The sequence below is a fragment of the Arvicanthis niloticus genome, chromosome 22 (genome assembly GCF_011762505.2).
Source record: "Arvicanthis niloticus isolate mArvNil1 chromosome 22, mArvNil1.pat.X, whole genome shotgun sequence".
Taxonomy (NCBI): domain Eukaryota; kingdom Metazoa; phylum Chordata; class Mammalia; order Rodentia; family Muridae; genus Arvicanthis; species Arvicanthis niloticus.
The window spans coordinates 30,554,886-30,576,083 of record NC_133429.1 but is presented as its reverse complement, the minus strand read 5'-3'; the positions used below and the strand labels follow the sequence as shown (position 1 = coordinate 30,576,083).

At 36.1% G+C, this 21,198-nt stretch overlaps 1 protein-coding gene across 5 annotated transcripts in view; it reads right to left on the bottom strand.

Annotated features, from left to right (window-relative positions):
- The window catches only part of Ppp1r12a (protein phosphatase 1 regulatory subunit 12A), a 109,517-nt gene that overhangs the window by 26,461 nt on the left and 61,858 nt on the right, over window positions 1–21,198 (bottom strand). For all 5 annotated transcript variants that reach the window (XM_076920161.1, XM_076920162.1, XM_076920160.1 and 2 more), the window contains exons 5-12: window positions 18,116–18,260; window positions 12,261–12,335; window positions 11,554–11,642; window positions 11,270–11,427; window positions 9,504–9,628; window positions 2,921–3,136; window positions 1,693–1,787; window positions 725–826 (exon numbers count right to left, since the gene is read on the bottom strand). In XM_076920161.1, coding sequence (XP_076776276.1) covers window positions 725–826; window positions 1,693–1,787; window positions 2,921–3,136; window positions 9,504–9,628; window positions 11,270–11,427; window positions 11,554–11,642; window positions 12,261–12,335; window positions 18,116–18,260 — 1,005 coding nt within the window. The remainder of the gene's footprint in view (window positions 1–724; window positions 827–1,692; window positions 1,788–2,920; window positions 3,137–9,503; window positions 9,629–11,269; window positions 11,428–11,553; window positions 11,643–12,260; window positions 12,336–18,115; window positions 18,261–21,198) is intronic.

Here is a 21,198-nt window from a genome sequence, read left to right as displayed (position 1 = left end):
CAAACCACCAGCTCCAGCACCAAGAGTTGGATCTACAACTTGCTAGAGGATAGATTAATTTTACTGATTTGATGGTGTAGAATTTTATGCCTCCTCCTCCCAAAGCCTTCAATAACAGTCAACACTGAACATTTTTAGAATATGCTAGACCATAAATGCTCATGCCAGGCTGGTCCTAACAAAAAAATGTGGAGTGGACTCATTCAAGGAAAATAAGGCATACGGCCCATCTGAAGAAAAGGTTTTAGCAATGGGTTAACTCCTCAAGAGTGACCCGTGTCTACAGTGTATGTGTTCACATCTTATTCTTCTCGCTTTCCACAGAGAACTGAAGTGGAAGTCTCCTAGTCTCCACTCTAACAGCACCAAGATTCTAAACAGATATGCTTTCATAGCGCTGAGTTCTAGTCCAAACAAATGTTCCAGATCATAGACAACAGCTAAATCAATTATGACAATATCCCATTTCAGATGATTTAGTCAATCATAAGAAGTTCCTTTAAAAGTGTTAGAAGACATTTCATAATTTACCAAGTTTAATTAAATATATATGCAAAGGATAAGTTTGAGTAAATCCACACCATCTTTATATTTACTGTGTCTCTAAATTAAATTTAGCACACAAAAAAGATGTAATAGCTTAAAAAAGATTTGCATAACTGATATTAAATCAAGGACTATTTTTATAAGAACACAGAGAAGCCACTTATAAAGTACATCATACCTTCTATGGTAAGTGGATCCTTCATTGATTGAACTATTTTTTTTAAGGTCATCTTCCCATTTTCTTCTTGTGTAAGAACTACTTCGCAAATTCGAAGACTCTCTGTGAAAATAACAGCCTTCAGATTCTTGTAGGAGGTTAAGAAAGGTACATACTAGTGAATAAGGATAGATACAAGTAAAATCTCACAAGAAAACTTCAGGACATTTACCAAAAAGTGGGAGTAATTTTAGTTCTAAGAGTTAGTATGTAACCCTAAATAAAAGCATTTCCAAGCATATTATTTGTAAGACAAAATACTGTGATTCACAGCATGAGACAGATATAGAGACATACTATATGATATATACTGACAAAAATAATGTTGAAAACATATACAATATATAAAATGTTAGCTGAAAAAATGGATACATAGACACCAAAGCATGACTACAAATATAATAAAAAGTTCTCTAACACCAAAGACTAAAAAAATAAGAAATTAACTAACAAAACAAAAACCAAAAAAAAAAAAAAAAAAAAAAAAAAACCCTCCAAAACCCTGAGAGAGACCACGTATATTGTTTCTCCTTTTCTTTGTTTTTTTTCAAGACAGATTTCTCTGTGTAGCCCTGGCTGTCCTAGAACCCAGAGGGATTCCCCTGCCTCTGTCTCCTGAGTGCTGAGATTAAAGGCCTGTGCCACTACTCCGATCTGGTTGAGTTCCCCTTTTCTATGACTGACCCCATTAGTGTGTCGTCTGTGTTTGCTTTCCTCTCTGCCGTGGCAGCCATGCTCTCCTTACCATTAGGAACACACTAAGCCCGCATGCTCTTGTCCCACAGGACTGTGTAACTGTTCTGCCGGGACACTGGGCAGTCTTCTCTCTTCCTGAAAGCCTTCCCCCATCCTTACAGTGCTCACATAGTAATACCAATGCTAACACTAGAGACTGCAGGGGATGCACACAGCCAGAGCGCAACACTCACCTGTTCTCCTTCTCTTCAATGTCAGACGTACTGGCCAGTCGCCTCGGAATTGTAGGGGCGACATATGCAAGTCTTGTTCCTTTATTATCTTTCTCCTGACAACAGAAAAGTCATGAATGAAAAAAGTTGTGATAAAAATATGAAGGAAAGGTTTTAAATGATGCATACTTATATGACCACAGTTTATTGTGCAGTACTTTCCTAGTTTAGTTCTTGAACTTTAATACTCATACATATCAATATTCTATTAATATTATATATTATAAACATTAAGATATTCTCAACAGACATTATCTAAACTGTATTACTTTGATATGTTGCTGAATGTAATGTAGTGTGAGTGACACTTCCACACTGCTAATATACATGGAAAAAAGGGCAACAGAGTTACAAGAAAGCAAAACATTAGAGTGAGTGAAAAAGAAACTTCACATTAGAATGCCTAATACAAGATACCACATAAGAGAAAGAAAACTGTATTGAAATAAACTTAGGAAGTCCAATCACAGACAATTCAGTAAGAGAGCAATTTTGATTGTACCCATTTGCTGCAATATAAACACTGTCTTTCAAAATATACTTAAACTACTCATTAAGACAAAGATACCTGTGTAAGATAAAGTTGGCCTGGCAAAAATATTGATTAAATTTAACTTGATTATGCTTATATGCTAGAAAAAAAGTTTGTGTTTCTTAACACCGGGAAACTTATTCAATAATAAATAAAATAAACTATTCATTTCTTAGTACATTGTATTTAAAGAGCATGGAGGGCTGGAGAGATGACTTGGTGGTTAAGAACACTCGAAGCTCTTGCAGAGGAACTGGACTTGGTTCCTACACAGTGGACCCACAACCATCTGTCACTCCAGTCCCTGGAAATCCAACATCCTCTGCTAACTTCTATGAGTATCAGATACTCATGGGGTACACATCCATACACACAGGCAAAGCACTCATATGTATCAAATAAATAAATAAATAAATAAATCTAAAAGAATATAAAGAAGTTTTAAAAGCTTAGTATTCCCCCCAAATTTCTTGCTTTAAGAAAACACAACTACCCTTCCAGGCACTCACAAGACAGGAACAGTCTACACTGTAAAGTTGGTGAGCTGACACCTAAGATCAAATGGCACTTAATAGACCATCTATCAAACCTGCCCATTTTATATGTTCCTGGAAAAGCAGTTAAGCTTTGTTGAAACTAGATTATGAAACAGATTACCTTTTCTTTATTATCCAAAGAGGATGAGAGCCTCGGACTTGAAGCTGATCGTATCACACCTGCAGTGTCTTTCTCCTTCTGGGCTTCTTTAGATGCAGTAATTTCAGCCAGGGCACCATAACTGCCAGTCTTTCTAAGACCTAATCTCCAGGATGCAGGAGACTCATCTTTTCTTTCTTCTTCTTTGGGAGAAATCTTTGTAGTTGATGTAGGAAACTGTTTTTATTTTGTAAAAAAACAAAACCAAGTTATTGAAACCAACCATTCCTTTATTTTGACAATAATTAATTTACAGATAATGTCTAAAATTTTAAGTGATAGTTTCAGGAGAAAACACATTTACTAAGGTTAATGTCGTAAGGCAAAAAAAAAAAAAAAAAAAAAAAAAAAATCTAAACCTTAAAGAGTAAATAGACCGCCTTTTCTAGAGGTTAGCTTTATAAACACACACTACACACTTCATATCACACAGAAAATTATGATGCAGATACAGAGAAAAACTGAGCACACTGTAAGGACTTCAACCATGCATCTTTGGAACCAACACTCATATGAAGCTTGTTATGTCGTAACCCAGTATACATTCTTGCACATAGAAATGCCTCACCATGGATTTTTCGCCCTTACTGGGCACCAGCACAATGCCAGTTTTGCGCAAGCCCTGCCTCCATGATGCAGGATCTACTGACTCCACAGGCATGAGAGAAGCAATGAAATCAAACTAAAGCCAATTAAAATAAGACAGGTCAACAGATACAGATTGAAAATATGAAAACAGAAAAGGGAGGTTAAAAGAAAAAAAAAAAAATCAACCACACTTTTTTCCTCTATTTCAACTTTATAATAAACTAACTGTGTGATGTCCTAACCTTTGAAAGCCACTAAAACAAGTCCTAGTTTCATCAAGACGTAATTGGGAAGAGTCTGACAAAGAAAATTCTTACCCAGTTAATGGCACACAGAGCAATACAGCACAGAAGTGAAAAACAACTACATATGAATTTTGTTTTCAGTGATTTACACACCCCTGGTGAAAATTTAGTAAGTGATATTTTCTAAGTAAACTTAATTTAGTAGTATTTTAAAATATTTTAACTTTAAATTTACTGTTTATTTTCCCTAATAAACATTAATTTGCACATTTTAGTTAAAACATTTTTATGCATAATTATTCTACTTTCCAATATATTTCAGCAATATATTAGCTATCATTTTAAAAATGCATTAGTTATTATCCTTACATAATTTACTTTATCAACTTCACCTTTTCAGCTCCAGAATTTTAATGTTCAATGCACAGAGAGGGGACTATATCAACTAAATATAACATAGAAATGCCAAAGATTTTGCATGCATGATCAAAATCTGCTCAAACTGCAGGTTAGCAGAACTTTAGTTACAGTGCCATGGTGCTAGGAGACCACTTCTTTAAAATACTTCAGGTACCTTGTAATTACTTTTAATCCACAGTCTACTTAGTTCACATGTTCCCAAATGCATAATAAATTATTTCAGGATGTCAAACAAAGTAACAAGAATTTTACATAATGTACCATGATCTTATTGGAGCAGCTAGCTACCTCTGTCCTCCCTATGTATACCTATGTGTCCCAGACTGGCTTTGACCAGCAATCCTGTCTCTGCCTGTCTACTACTGGGTTATAAGAGTGTGTGCTATTATGCTTGACCACAAATAGCTATGCATTTTAGCAACATGCATGCATACCAAGCTACACCTTGGGCTTTGTAAAACAGATCCTAAGTGAATGAACAGGCTTATGCTCTAATAAAAGTTTATTTAGGGGCAATAAAATTTAAATGTGTCAGAAAGTAGCACATTACATATTTTCCCAAGTATTTAAAAACGTTAAAAACATTCTTTGTTTGCTAGCTACGTAAAAATAGGCATATTTTGTGAACCCTTGCTCCAACTGCCATCTCCTGTAAAATGAGAAGTTCCTTCACTGTGACTAAGCCAAGAGACCGCAGGTAACATTTATTTGTATAGCAGAGGACAACATGTAAAAAATGTGTGGTCCTGTCTAGCTCTAAGCCGAGTTCTCAAAACTTTGTATGAGTTATCTTATCGTAACTTACGCACACAATAAAATGCTACTATTGCTCTTTTTTAGACTTGACTCAATCAGAGTAGTAATACCAATTTTAAAAATGACTCCGCTATATTTTAGCAGTTGATTAACTCCCATTTTTGATAAACTCCCATTTTATACCCAAGGATTTAGATCCAAGTCCTGGTCCTGATATGTAAAAGTACCTTTCATTTTGACTTGGTACATGAAGAAATTTACTGAATCCTTAACTGCAACTCTCTACTTGAACATTTTCTTCTTTTGCTTTTATAACAGGATACCATATCTACACTTTGTTAGGCTTCAGACCATTTTTGTTTCTTTCTGGCTAACAACCTGTCTTTGTCTACTCTTTCAACTCAAGTACTCCAAAAGTGTTCCTAGGTAGCTGTGCCACCTTTCTTTTACTGCCAAGGACTGAGAGTAGTTTTCTCTTTCAAGCTAAATATTACATTCATTAAACTTATTCTAAAATTTCCTATTCTCTACTCTAGCCCAACCCTTAAATTACTAGTCTTAAATTTCTTAATTTAAAGTCAATCTGTCTATCTCTCTACTATCTATCCCTCCCTCCCGGCACTGAGTCATCTTGCTAGCCTTAGACTTAAAGTTTATTTACCTATAGAATAGATGACTTAAAACTGCATTTGGACCTTAATTTAACATGTATCAGTCACATACTTTCCTTCCACACTATCAGCTATTTCTAGTAACAGTGCCAATGTTATTTCCTCAATGTCCTGTGTGTTTAAAAATTTGCAGTCACACTAAAGTTCTTTAGTTATTCTCTTCTATCGGTAAGTGAGAGGTCATGCCTCTCCATGTCCTTCTGTGCTTTAAAGGCTGAAGACTGTATCTCTATTTGTATACCTAGCACTGTGAGCAGTATTTCCTCAGGATCTCGTCCTCATCACATGCACTCATACATTAACTGCCAGAGTAGCACTGCACAGAGAATGAACTCTCACAGCACTGTTCACACATTGCCTGGGGTTTCTTACGAGTAAGTAAATTATAAATTATTACCCTAGAAACGAAGGCATTTCCCCATTTACTCCCATTTCTGGCTTATTTTGTATATATGTCCATTACAATAACCTCTCAGTTCCTTTCCCTATTAGGTACCATGCCTGTACACACACTGTTTCTCTTGTTAAGGCAAGGTGCTGCCTATTCACACCTTACTTCATCTATCTCAAATGCTCTTGTTACATTACTTCACACTGAAGTAATTTCTTCACCTTTACATTGCTTTCTACACCAGGACACTTATACTGGAGTACGGTATATACCCACAGCATAAATCAGTCTTCATATAATTACTGTTCTGCTTAGCAAACCAAGTAGTCAGTGAACAATACCGATTCTGAGAAAATTCTGAATTTTTACTAGCTAGTAAACAAATATAGTTCACACTTACTTGAAACTGAGTTGTTGGAATCCTAACGATGCTTGAGTAGAGAAAGTCTCAACTTATTATTAACTAATGATTTAAAGTCTTAACTAAAGTCAAGCTGATTTTGCTGTTTGATTTCAGTGCGTGTGCGCACATGTGTGTGTCTGTGTGTGTGTGCTAAGAGTGAAATTCTGAGCATCATGCACACTGGGAAGAACTCTGTTGCTAGGCTGTATTCCTAGACCAAGCTGATGATTTCAATCATAAGATCCTCACAGATGACCAGCTTGGCAAATGCTTTTTCTCTTTTAGTTTGGGTTTAAAGCTTAAGGCAAGAAAATTGAACACATCTATCATTAGCTAAATTAGCCTTGTATACTAAAAGAATACAAGTGACATATAATGTTGTGTTGTGTGCTTCTATCTGTGATCTAGTCCTTGGAGTAAATGCACACAAACAAATCCATAGTCTGGGCTCCAACAGACAAGGCTGGACAGCCTAAGATAACTGCGTTAATATTAAGAGCTGAGTACTGATTTAAAACCTAAATTAGAACTCTGCTGAAGATGTACTTGTAAATTCACTCATAAGTCAATTTGAATTTGCCAAGTCTCTCTTAATGTTTATAGGCAAGACCTTAAAAAAAAAAAACACTTAAAACACTAAATGCTAAATTAAAATAGATAAAAAGTCTAAATATTGCATATATATATCATACTGTAAGACTCTCTATCAGCAAAAATAATTCAGATTTTGAGTACCTAGTATCTTTAATTTTGACAAAATTGGTTATAAAAATCTTAAGAATTTGAACTCAAAGTATGATCTTCAAGGAAGTCACATGACGGTTGAAATCTGCAAACAGAGATTACCCAAATATACAAACTAAAGCAGATGATGTATGTTTAATTCAGTTTAATTACAGAATCAAGACTAAGGCTTGGGTTAAGTTTTTTTTTCTTTACAGGAATAATATTATCATTCCATCAAGCTAGCGGAGATACAAATCATTCTCAGCTAGTGGCTAAGTATCAGCTGAGAAGTCATCTAAGTCTAAGGCTATGCTTGAGAAGAAGAACCGAACATAAGAAGTCTACTGGCAATTTTTTTCATCTTTATGAAAGGAACTGCTGAGTCAAATTACCAAAGAGAGAGCTGGTTTCTTGCCCAGTTAATTAGCAGGGGCTTATGAGAGTGTGAAATAAACCTATGATCTTTATAGACAACAAATCAAGAGCTAAATGAAAGGGACACAAATTTAGCATTCACGGGAAGAGTACATGACAGTTCTAGAAGTAGAAGAGAATATAAATAAGTTAAGATAAACTTTGCTAGTACTGGTTATAACATGACAACAGTCTTCAAAATGCTCCACCAGTTTAAGAGCATTTCATGGCAAGCACATGTAATTAACAGTCATATAAGAACACGAGTTCTAGAACAGTAAAGGAATAACTCATTTCAATAACTTTCTGATGTTCAAACTATGCAACGTGACCTCCATGTATTTCTAGCATTGAAAAGTTATGGTTTTCTCCTTAGGCTTTTCTTTCTTTCTTTTTTCTTAATTCTTTAATCTTTTTTTTTTTTTTTTTACAGTCCATCCTTTATCCCCCTCCCAGTCCACCCTCTGACTGTCCCAGATCCCACACCCCCTTAGGCTTTTCTTAGGTTGAATTTTGCTAGTATAGGGGATTGTACCCAGGGTTTCATGATTCCAGAACAAATATTCTGAGTTACAGTCCCTATACCTCAGAGTTTTAGAAGAAAATTATACTGCCTGTGCAGGTTTAAAAAAACCTTCTATATATACAATTAAAAAATTAAAACCACATTTTAACCAACTTGCACACAATACTGAGTAGAAACACAGTGGGGATTAAAGTCAGTCTCAAATCCCTTCAATTTAAACACTGCTAGATATGCAATAGACAGAGATACAGCAACCAAACACCACATTTAATTTCTATATGGACATGTGGTTTGAGAACACAAATAGCAAAAAAATACTATTTGAAGCACAATCTGGAAAACCTGCACACATACACATACATTAATTAGCATAGATTATATTACTATTATGTAGATTATACAGTATGCACTATATCAAAGTTAACTCTCCTAAGCACCATTATTATACTATGGAAGGGAGGGATAATGCATTTGTACCTAGAAGATACACACTGACACAGTCAGGATGAGGTTTAATGGTGACTGCAATACATTTTTAAACATCTTGGAGAAAACCAATGTCTACATATTCAGAAAGGCACAAGTGAGCTTACTAAAAGTAAGTCAGGCTGTGGAGGAGAAATCTTTCTGAAGAGACTCGAATGTAAAGAAAAGAAAAACCAAAAATCGTGGCGCTAACTCGAGAAAGAGCAGCGCAGCACTGGAAGTCCCAGCTTTGTATAGAATGGAGGGAGATGGAAGAAACAAAGTCAGCGTTTGGGATTCCCTTCAACCCTGCTATGCTCTGCCTCTTAACCAACTTGTAAAATATTACTTTTATTTATCTTTGTTCTGTTTGGTAGAAAAGACAATAATTTGCCCAAAGTGAAGACAGGTAGCATGGGGTGAGGACTGGTGTTCTAATATGCTTTTACTGGTCTGACAGAGGCATGCCAGCCAGCAACCTTGTATGAGATTTGGGAGGGGGGAGAAGGACTAGGTTATTGTTTTCTCCTGACTTGTGGGCCTCCACTGACTTTCCATGCTGTACTTTCTGGGGTGAGAAATTACCAGTGTACACTTTTAGTTTAAGGAGACAAAGAATAAAAAACTTAAGTTTCTCAAAATAAAAGCCTAATGGGAATAAAAACTACACAACCACCAATTTTAATATTGTAGAAGCTTTTGATTTCCTGCCATATTTTAATTAATAACATTTGTTAACTATTTATTATACTATCAAATTACTATCAATTGTAAAAGGCAAAAGAAACTATACCATGGTTCAGAGAAAATTACAAATTAATAGCAAAAAATATGGTATGTTTTAAAAACAACCATAAACATTGAGAGCTATTTTAATCAGTTAGTACAAATGGTACTTAAGCAGAATACATGTGTGTTTAATACAGGATGTTGGCTTACCTTTTTAATAGGTGATGTAGGGGTCCCCTGGTTGGAAGACAGAGTAGGTGTTGTAACAGCTGCAGGGGCTGCTTGAGTGCTGGACGTGTGAGCATTAGTTACAGAAGCTATGGGTTTTGTCTTATCTATTCAAAACAAACAAAAAGCTACCAGTCAAGATTCTACAGGAATTTGGCTTCTGTGGCTCTTATTACTTTCTGCAAATAGATTTTTAAAAAAAAAATTTTGTGTATATGTTCACATGTATACAGGCCCAGAGCCAACATCATGCAGTTTCTCAGTGCACCTGAAGCCTACCAACTCCAGTTAGTCTAGCTAGCTAGTTTGCCCCAGAAATCTGCTGACTGCCTCCTGAAGACTGGCATCCCAAGTAACTACCACGCCTGCCGGGCTTATCTACTATGGCTTGTGGAGCCTAAATCCTGGCACTCTTACTCTTATCTGCAGAGCTGTTTCTCCAGCCCAACCAGTAGGTTTTAAAAAGAGTTTTTAGAAATCTGTCTTTATGTATGCTAAACTTTTAATAACCTTAAAAACAAAACCCCAAACCCATTTGAGAATAAAGGATACAGATAGAACCTAAGTTTCTTGAAACTAAGGATGAAATCTTAACTTGCAATTTTAAATTTCAATTTTGAATGCTTACCAATATAAATAAAAACTCTACAATAGCCGTAAATTTTCTAAGCACTGGGTATTATTGAAGACCGTGATTTCAAGAAATCTAAAAAAATACTTTTATAATACTACAATTAACTCATAGTCATGTCAATATGGCTAAGTATTCCTGATAATATGACTTCCTTGCTTCTAAGAAATCTGAAGTTAAATATGAACAATTTCATCTTTCTAGAAATAATCTACTTAACTAATAAGGTGTCATTAAAAGAAATACCCATTGTCCCTCTATTTCCAGCACTGTTGTAGGTACTGGGGATAAATCAATCAAGGAAGGAAAGTGTCAAACATCTTAACTGCACTGAGTTTCCATTCTAGGACAAATAATGAACTCGTGTGCAACCATCCAGCTCATTAAGTAAATTTTATCAATATTATGACTCCTGTATTACAGTATAGTTGTTACATATTACTTGAGTATACTATAAGAATATATACAAACTAAAAATTTATTTTAAAAATCCTCATAAGTGCTTTTTTGGAAGGAAGAAAAGGAAAGCTAAGACACATGTTAAAGAAAACTGTATATAATATCTTAATTTTACTAAAAAAAAAAAAAACTAAGTATGATTGAGCTTCAAGAGCTATTACATCAGAAGTCTTAGACTATGAGTGCCTACTGCATTATATACTTTGCAGTATCTTCAACTGTCTTAAACAAATTATTCCGTAGCCTCTCAGGAAAGGGTTGTCTCAGCAGCCCTCTCCTCCTCTCCTTGACCACTTCTCAGGGAGAATGTGGGAGGTTTAGATAGAGCCAGCCTTCTTGGCTAGTGAATCACAGTAATCAGCAGATGTTTTCTTGAGCTGTTGGGAAACCCCGAAACTCTCCATCATCCTATAGAGTCTTAGGACACTCTGATAAGCCTCTGCACCTTTTTCAAATCTAAACAGATGATGGCAAGAAGCAGAGGCGAGCCCCAGGCTCCTGACAAGGGGACAGCAACAAACTTACAGGTTACCAATAGAGACTCAACAGGTATTACGCAGCAAACCTGTACTGAAGCTGAAAACGGAAGCCTTATTCTTAGCTTACTCCATTCTACAAGAACAGTGCAATTCCAATCAATTCACTCTTCCAGTCATACCCGTCTCTGCTTCTGACTCCGAGTCGTCCTCCTCATCCTCTTCACTGGAGCAGCTCGACTCATCCTTCTTGCCTTCCTCCTCCTCATCAGCCTTTTCTTGTTCCAGAGACTCCATTCGAGATGCATTTTTCTCTGGCTCAATAATCAAGGTTTCCTTGCTGTGATTTAAAACATGAAAGGTTCCCAAGTATTATTATTTTCCCTCAGGCCCACAGAAGTAGTTCCAATAGCCATTGCATCAACCCATTCATAACAGTAATGAAATTTGCTTATAATCTACTTACTTTTTAAAAGTCTTCTGTGGTTGATTATTTTCCATATTTGCTGTTGATTCAATTAGTGGAGATTTCTTATCCCGCTTTTCACTATGGAGCTTTATCCACAATTATGTAAAGAAAAAAGAAGGGTAACACGAATTAGCAAAGTACAAAGTATAAGGAAAACAAAATGACACTATAAAAAGATCTAAATTTTAGCTGCAAAGGAAAAGCTTGAAAAACACTTGGCAATTTACAACCAACAATGCAATCCAGTAATTCTAACCAACAATAAAAAGCAAAGCTTGAATCCTCTAGCTTCAGCTCACAAAGAAGTCAGGGCCCACTGTCTACTTAGGTGGCTGTGGAGAGGAACTTACTTAGAATCAATGGTTTCCGAGTTATGAATTTCCTTATTTGTTTGGGCCTGCTATTATAAACTGCTATTATAAAGGTGTTATTTACTGTAACACCTTTAAGCATGTTGTCTTAAAAAAATTAGAAAAATATGCTATAAGTACTCAGTTTTTAAAAAACAAGACACAGAAACAGGCAACCAACATTCAAGCAACCTACCACCACCACCACCCCCACCCCCACCCCATATTCAAGCCCATTGTCATTTCATTTGATTACTAAGAGTAAGAAGAAACATCACCAGAACATCACAACTGATTGAAATTCAAAGCTGTGGAAAATTCATTAATATAAGCATTTTCAGCAATTAAACATACCAGATTTTGTTTTTTTTGCAACTCTTCTAGATATCCCAGAATGTCTTCATCTGCCACATCAAAGGCTGTTTGGCCCTAGACAGGAAATGAGAAGTAGTAACAGTAAAAAGTCAATATACCATAAAATGACATAAACAATCCTTACTAATTACACAGATATCTAGGTAAGTGTGTGCACATTCACACATTCGTGTTTGTGTAGGTATATATGCATGTGTGCAAGTGTGCATGAAGAGGTTAGTGGACAGTCTCACATCTGTCCCCAGTCTCTGTCTTACAAACAGGGTCTCTCATAGGCCTGGACTTCACCAAGTAAGTTAGGCTAGGCCAGTGAGCCCAATGCATCCACTTGCCTCTGGTCCCCAACTCAGGAAATAAAAGCACAGGCCACCACACCCAGTTTTTTATATGAGTTCTGGGAATTGAACTCAGATAAGGTTTGCAAGGGAAGCACTTCAGTGACTAGGATACCTCTCCAGCCTCGAAAATCCCATTTGATGGAGGTTAAAAGTGATAGACTACACAGAACTCCAAGGACGCATGAGAAACTCATGTGAGACCAGTAACACAGAATACCTTCCATATACTTAAGGACCAGAATGAGTGTGCTGTTTTTGAGAGTATTAACAGCTTCAACTCTTATCACCACGATTTAGAAAAAAAAATTTCACCACCCTCAAAAGAATATCCTTTATTCTCTTGACCATCTTTCCATTTCTCCTAACCCGAGGCAACCACTAACCTACCTTGTAGCGATATACTTGCTGCTGAAACACTTCACGTGACTCAAACTCTACAACACTCCTTTAGATACTCTTTGTGATAGGCTTCCTTTGTTTCAGATGCTGCAAGATGAATCTATGTAATGACATGTCTGACTACTTCAGTCCCTTTTACTGGAAAACAATTCCATGAATGTGCTCATTTTGCTAATCTAAATCAATGGCTGGATGGATATTTGCTTTGGTTTTCTGCCTAACATAAGCACTGCTATGGTTTAAGAGCAGGACTGCTCCTGCAGAGAACCCAGTTCATTCCTTGCATTCCCACGGGGTGACTGCCTGTAACTCCAGTTCTAAGGGATCTGATGCCTGTAGCCTACACTTGCACTCAACTGCACACACTCACAGACAAATGCACATACAAATTACAATAATAAAAGTAAAAGAAGCACTGCCACGAACACTGTTGCACAGAATTGTTTTGTTTGTGGCAATTCCCATGTTTAAAGTGGAATCCTGTGGTAACTCTCGGTTTTCAGGCCTTTTACCTTGATTATCTTTTAACACTTGATTCAAGATGTGTGCAGACATGCAGGTGGACATGCACGTGTGTGTGCACATGCAGCAGCCTCAAGGCTTAGTTTGAAAATTACTTCAAAGGAACATTTGTCAGTCTATTTTTATTCCCTGTGGTAATAAAATTCATTATTTTAGAGTCGACTTCCTCTAACCCAACCAGGGACAAAGCTTTAACATGTCTCCTGCCCCATTTCAGCCTTAAAAGCTAAGAATTTTAATTTTAGTTTTGGTATATTGTACTCCTTGTACAATTAGTTCTAAGATTTTAGCAACTCTCTATTTGAATGCAATGTGTATTTAAAATCATGTTATTACACACTCAAGATCATGCTCTTATGTTCAAATAACTCAATTATTCCTTAAAAATTTACCAACTCTTACATATAAAACACCATCATGAGTATCTGAATTGTAAGTACACTTTTGTAGCAGTTAAATGAAAAAGGGCTCTTTTAATAACCAAGGAATTTCTCTTTTTATAGTTAGAAACAGGGTTCCCTTACAAACCTTTCTTTTCATTTTCTCCCTTCATTAATGACTACTTTGCAAACAGCTGATAGAGAATGAACACTCAAGTAGAATGTGGGCTCTAAACAGAGAAAAGGTTCCAATTTAAACTGCACAGCTCCCCACCCAGCAACATGTAGCAATCACACAACCCAGACTTCCACGCAGTCTGTAAGATACTAAGAAGCTTAAAGAGATTCTGAAGACTTGCAACTATCATCATGCTCCTTGGGCTCACTACTGAATACAAGCACAGGAAAGCAGCTTAGCAGGTAAAGCAGCTGTAAGCAACCAAGGACACAGTGATGAGATACTGAAAAGTAGGAGCTCTTATCAAATCAAAGGAACAGAACAAGCTGCGTGAAAACTCAGTTCAATATACCTACTAATTAGAAAAGCCACAGATCTACCAAGGACATGACTTGAATCTACATCATTGGCTCTGGGTTTCTTTCTCACCTATTTTAAATGAATGGCTTTTGCAGACCTAATTTCTTTTAGTCTTTGGTGGAACTACTAGTGAAGTCAGCGGATACAAAAATGATGCCGATTTTCCTTGTTCAGATGGGAAAGCCCGAGTGTGTAACTGATAGAGAATGGAGAGAGGGGGCATACGATCAAGGTCTGTACTGCTGGAGGGTGTAAGTTGATTTCACGGCAAGAGAGAATGAGGTCAGGTAGGGTTATGACGGAAAACTCTGCTCATTAGTGGCAGAAACACTTCAACCTGCACGACATCAAGCTAATATTTTATGTTCTAACCACTGTGAATTAAAAGAGATTCCAATAATTATCCTTGATATTAAAAAAGAGATAATAGGTACATGCTTGTAAAAAAAACTGTTTTAATAAGCCAACAAAGCAAAATAAAAGCTTTTATATTTAAAATCAATATTAAGAGTAAAAAAAATCTACAGTTTGCAGACAAGTTAAAAAGTTGAGAAAAAAAATTTTATTTACTTTCAGAACATCACTTCCATGCAGTAATTTTTATTTTTATAAAATTTTTACATTTTCTATATTAATATTATCTCTACATATTACATTTATCTTTTTTAAAATCAACGTGTATGGTTTGAACATGCATATGCATGTTGGCATGTGTGGAGGCCCCTAAGCTGTGTTTTCGACTGTTAACTCACGTAAATCCTCATAGTACTTTAAGAACATTTACTTTGTTTTCAAAGGTTGGCTTACAAGAGTTCTAATGAAAGGGACCTGTCGAGATGACTCAGAGGTTAAGACCACTGACTGCTCTAACAGGGGAAACAAGCTCAAATTCCAGAACCCTCATGGTGATTCACAACTATCTACGGCTCCAGTTCCAGAAGATCCAACTACTTTTTCTGGCCTCCTTGGGCTCTGTTCATACATGTATACAGACATACATGAAGCAAAAACCCATGCATATGAAGGGAATTTTTAAAAAGCACTAACTAAAGAATGAAATAACATAATAAATTCATATAGTAGGCTTCCACAATTGACACACAACAAGTTCTTCTAATTAAACATAAGATATGCCAAGTATGGGGGTTCACCTCTATAATCCTGGCACTAGAGAGTCTATGGTATACGAGAGGTCAGCCTGGACACATATGAGTGGAGGATAGTCTTGAGCTATTCTAAAAAAGCACTTTCTCAAAAAGAAAATGCTTCTGGGATTGGTAATTCCAGAATATGAGCAGCAGAGCCAGGTAGATCTTCACGAGTTCAAGGCCAGCCTGGTCTACTACACACTGAGTTTCAGGACAGCCAGGCCTACAGAGACCCTGTATAAAGTATGGGGGTGGGGGGGGGGAATGGGAGGGGGAGGCAAACAGATACACTATGACATACTATATTTTTAAGTCCAATCAGAAAAGAAACAAAACAAAACAAAGAAGACTGATTAGCAAGATGGCCCAGTAGTTGTGGTCTTTGCAGAGGACCTGACTTTCATTCCTAGCATCCACATGATGGCTCACAACCATCTGTAACTCCAGTTCCAGAAGATCTGACAGCCTTTTCTGACTTGTGGTGTACATACATATACATATGCAGTCAAAACATTTATATACATGAAATAAAATGAAAAAAATTAAGCAAAAACAAAAAAGAGAAGATAGCTTAACTCACAAAAAGTTATGTAATTACTGAATTTTTTAATAAAGAAACTTTAAACTATGATTAAATACAGTACAAAAGCATTTAGAAATTTATCTTATGTCTATTGTAATGTTTTTAAAGTCTTACAGTTTTAAAAGAAACTATATTTAGATAAAGGTTTGGATATTTTATAAAAGAAATATTTGTACAAATAAAAGTAAACATTGTATAGAAACAGAAAACTGAAAGGAAAAACCCTCAGAGCGAGTGAGGCTTTAAGGAACTGACTCAGTTTCTCGGAGCACACTCCTAAATGTACACACAGTCTCTGGGGACTGGTGAGGGGAGAGCATTAGACAATAGACTGGAGAGGGTGGGACAGGACAGGACATGAGACACACGGATCTCAAAGTCATTTACAGAGCCACTAACAGCATAAAAGTTTATGCTGCTAAAAGAGCAAGAATACAAGATAAAAATTCATGCTGACAAAAGAAGTGCTCTAATACTAATAAGCAAACTCAATGTTATGAAAGAAATGATTTTATATTCCTGTCTCCCAGTGCATAATTATGAATTATACCTAAGAAGATAAGTATAGGTCAAAAGCAAAATTTAAATAATTTTTCTCATTATAGATTATATATTACATATGTCTAAGGAGAATACCAATCCAGCCAGGGAAAGACAGTATGTTTATAATCAGAAGTTATATATTCTTTTTGGAAAACTATTTCAATTCATTAAAAAGCAACAAAAAACAAAAGCCCCCAAAACCTCCCTCCTAGTGTTCTTTGGAAACCACTAATCCTAAATAAACCAATTATCAGCACTACCAATCTGAGTGAATAGGTGGGGTGTTAGGATAGTGGAAGAAAGCTGAAATGCAGACCAGAGTTCAGATGGTAATAGACAGAACACATACTTTAAACGTTCAATTCTGAGAATATGAAACCAGTTTACCAACATGGAGTAGGAGACTAACTAGCAATCCTGGTAAAAGGATACTATTTGTAAGGGAAAAGTGATCTAAAAAACCTGGTAACTTGATTCTATAAAAATATGATATATAGAATAGCATGTATTTCTTCTTTCACTTCCTTTATCCAATTATGGATCATGAAGTAAATCATTTACTCACTGAATTTTCTAGTAAATGCTGAACCTCCATAATCTAGTCTTACTATCCACTGTCACTTAACCACTGAGTACAGGGTAAAAAGACTATCCTCAGTCAGGTGGGTACGGAAAGCCTGCCATTTCAATACTTGGGAGTTGGAAGCAGGACAATCAATATAAACCTCAGCTACATAGAGAAGTCAAGGTCAGCTTTGTATGAGACCCTGTCTCAAAACCACCAACCAGCCAACCACTAACCAGCCAACCACTAACCAGCCAACCACTAACCAGCCAGCCAGCCAGCCAGCCAGCCAGCCAGCCAGCCAGCCAGCCAGCCGATCAACCAGCCGATCAACCAGCCAACTAGCCAACCAGCCAGCCAGCCAGCCAGCCAACCAACCAACCAGCCAGCCAATCAACCAGCCAACTAGCCAGCCAGCCAGCCAGCCAGCCAGCCAGCCAGCCAGCTAAAGACCAGTAAACACACTCACACCCTAAAGACTATGAGCCAAAGAGAATCAAAAACACGCTGGTACATTGTTCCTGCTTCTACTGATGGCAGCAAACATTTACACAGACACATATTTTCTTAATTTATATGTACCTAAAAATACAGCAGCTATGCAAGTACTCAAATACTTTGTACAAGTATGATAGTATGATCAAAGAATCCTAACTCTGTTTTCTGCAGAACAGAGCCATAAACAACTCATTTGGAAGCTAAAACAACTTAAAAGTTAGTAAGTGAATTAATGATGGACAGTAGAGAGATTACATAATTCATAAGCTTGTTGGTGTTAGAGTTTTGTCTCTAGTGTTTAAAATGTTTAAAAGGCCTACCACTTTGTTGACCGTCTCCATATCACACAGATTGTCCACTAAAATTCGACATGCTTCTTCTTTACCCCAATGAGCTGCAGCATGAAGAGGTGTCCAGCCATCATAATCTTTAATATTAACATCATAGCCTGCCTGTATTAAAAGTCTAAAGAAATTACAGTGAATTAGATCATCATTAAAATCTAGAAATTAACAAACATGATCAGTAACCTTCTACCATGCAATTTAACCACAATTTGCAGTTTAATTCTTTTGAGACTTCCAATTCCTCCTCCTCTTAATAAATTAACTAGGGCAAGCAGCAAGTAACCTACAGAAGACACTTGGGTCATTACCATAATAAGGAGGTTTTAATTAATTCCTAATGATCCTATCTTATAGTTTGATATGACACTGATTAATTTTTGTTAGTATCACTTCCAAGTAAAAATTTTCATGGAAAAACCCAGTTTTAAAAGTAAGCTTAAGCACAATGGATCAATCTGTACATAAAGCTTCTTTACTGCAAGAGCTATCTTTAGGTGTCTAGATGATATATCATCTCAGGCCAAATGTGGCCTAAGAATATACCAGAAACCAAGAAGCTTATTTTGCTATACTTGGTTACTTTGTACTTGGAGGAATTGGCTTATGGAAGCTTTGTGAACCTTTGTGATCACTACAAAAAAAATTCAAGAGAAACTGATAATTTGAAGGTTAGAAACAAACAAAGCGAAACACCTATTTCAAGGGCATCAAGTCATATATTTTGCAGCAGTAGAAAGCTGATAATCAATCACCAACAAGCTATAAAATAGGAAATTTTAATACAATGCAAAGTTACATAACTTAGCATGCCCTTCTAACTGCATATTGACACGAACCTTTGTTTTACTCAAAAATGATGTTCTCATAATGAACCTGTAAGTTGCACATAGCACAGCCCACACACAGGCAAGCGATGTTTTACATCAGAAATCTGGAGCACTTTTACCTGACTGTCCAAGATGCTGAACTTGAGAAGGTCTTCTTACCTACAGGAAGTGGTAGTGACAGCTAATATATAGCCACTGCTATTTGTTTACTGCTAAGAAGTGACGGTTGTGTGTGAATGTTCATATCTGTAATCACTGCACTTATGTGGCTGAGGCAGCATGACTGCTGCCAGCCTGGTTACAGAGTCAGACTGTGTAAAACAAGCCAAAACATGAGAAATATTAATCAGCCTACTTATTAATAATATCTAGCTACAGCAGCTATTTACAAACCTAGCCTAGTAACAGAGCCATGCTAAAAACTTGCTTTGATAAAAAATATTCTCTAGCTCAACTATAGTACTACTAAATCAGCACATTCAGGCTGTCTATCTAAATATATTCTGTTGGTTTTGAAACTGTCTTTCTATATTTGACAAGCCAATGCAAGCCAATGGTGAACCTACCTTAGATCCTGTAGTGGAGGGAAGGCAGGTATGTACCACTATACTAGCTATCAATATCCACCCCTACTTTTATATACAGGATATTTGTACAAAAATAATCTTTATAATAATCTTATATGCTGTTTCTAACATTGCCTGGTACTTGTCTACAGACTAGTATTAAAAGCAATGACCTAAAGAACAGGCTAACAAATGTAAACCCAGAGACTCATGTGAAAGCAGATCTCCACTATTATATGCATCAGCAGAGATTTTATTAATAGAATGGAAATAACTCTAGACTATTCGATAATAAAAACATATCCTTATTAGGAAATATGAACTTTAATAATAGATTAATAATAATGATATTAATTAATAATAGATTAATAGTGTTAATTTCCTGAGCAACACATACTTGGGAGTATATGTAGAGGAAAACTTAAGTAGGAATATATCTTCTTCAACAAGAACAGTCTTTAAATGTCCTCAAAAGAAAAAGAAAAAGAAAACAAAGCCAAATGAAAGAAAGAAGAAAGGACAAGAAGAGTGCCTCCACTCAAGGAGTGTCTCTGAGGAGACACAGTGAGCAGCAGCCCCTCAGGCAGGTCTATGGAGTTACAAGACTGTAGAGGAGGAAAGGCACCAAGATCAAACTGAAAGGAATGGTGTAGAAGAGACAGGGAGGAAAAACACAAGAATCCACTTTACTCATTTTATTTATCTAAGTACCAAACACACACAAACACAAACTGATAACACAGAATATAAGAGGACATTTTCCCATGATGAATATCAATAATTAGTTTTACTTTACTAAGTTAATGATACTATAGATTGATAACTCCATGAGGAGACATTTTATTACAAATCTAATTTTTAAAAATGATACTTATTCTTCACTTGTTGACATTTCGTAATAATCCTAGCACTCTTTCTAAAATATAAAAGAAAATTTCTCACTTATGTTTTAATTGCTAGAGTCTTCCAGGTGTACCATGATCTATTAAGCCATTCTCCTCATTACAAGTTATGTTGCCAGCACATACCTTTTTTCTTATGAGTGTAAGAATATCTGTAAAAAAAATTACTAGTGGTAAATCTGCTGAGGTAAAGAATAACTTATTTGGTTGGTAACTCACTATAGTTGAATCACTTACTAATGGAGTCAGGAAATATAAAAAGTTTTAGACTAGAAAGAAACGGGTAGTGATAAGCACACTAATTAAAGCACTTTACCACTGAGAGGGACCTGTATTACTGGAGGTGAGCCTAAAATGGCCAGGAGATCTGGGAAGGGCTCCTTTACTATTTCTATTAAGAGGAAGGCCTATATATATATATGAAGGCCTACATAGGCACAAGAAGCTCCACAAAGGCACATGTGTGCATACACACTAACATAAAGGAACTCTGTTGCAAAGAAATTAGTTGATCACCATACAGTCTTATATAGTCATAGATGTTTATGGATTAAAATTTAATATCATAGTATTAGCAATTTGAATTCTAGTTTTTTTATAATAAAAAGCAAACTATTTACACACTGTTTTATTCTCAGTATCTAGTCAACATGGGAACTGCCAGTGACTCTAATAATTATCAGTTCGAGAGGTAACATATAATGGTTTGTTGACAGTTAAATCTATTTTATGAGAAAACAGTAACTGAAACAAACAGAACA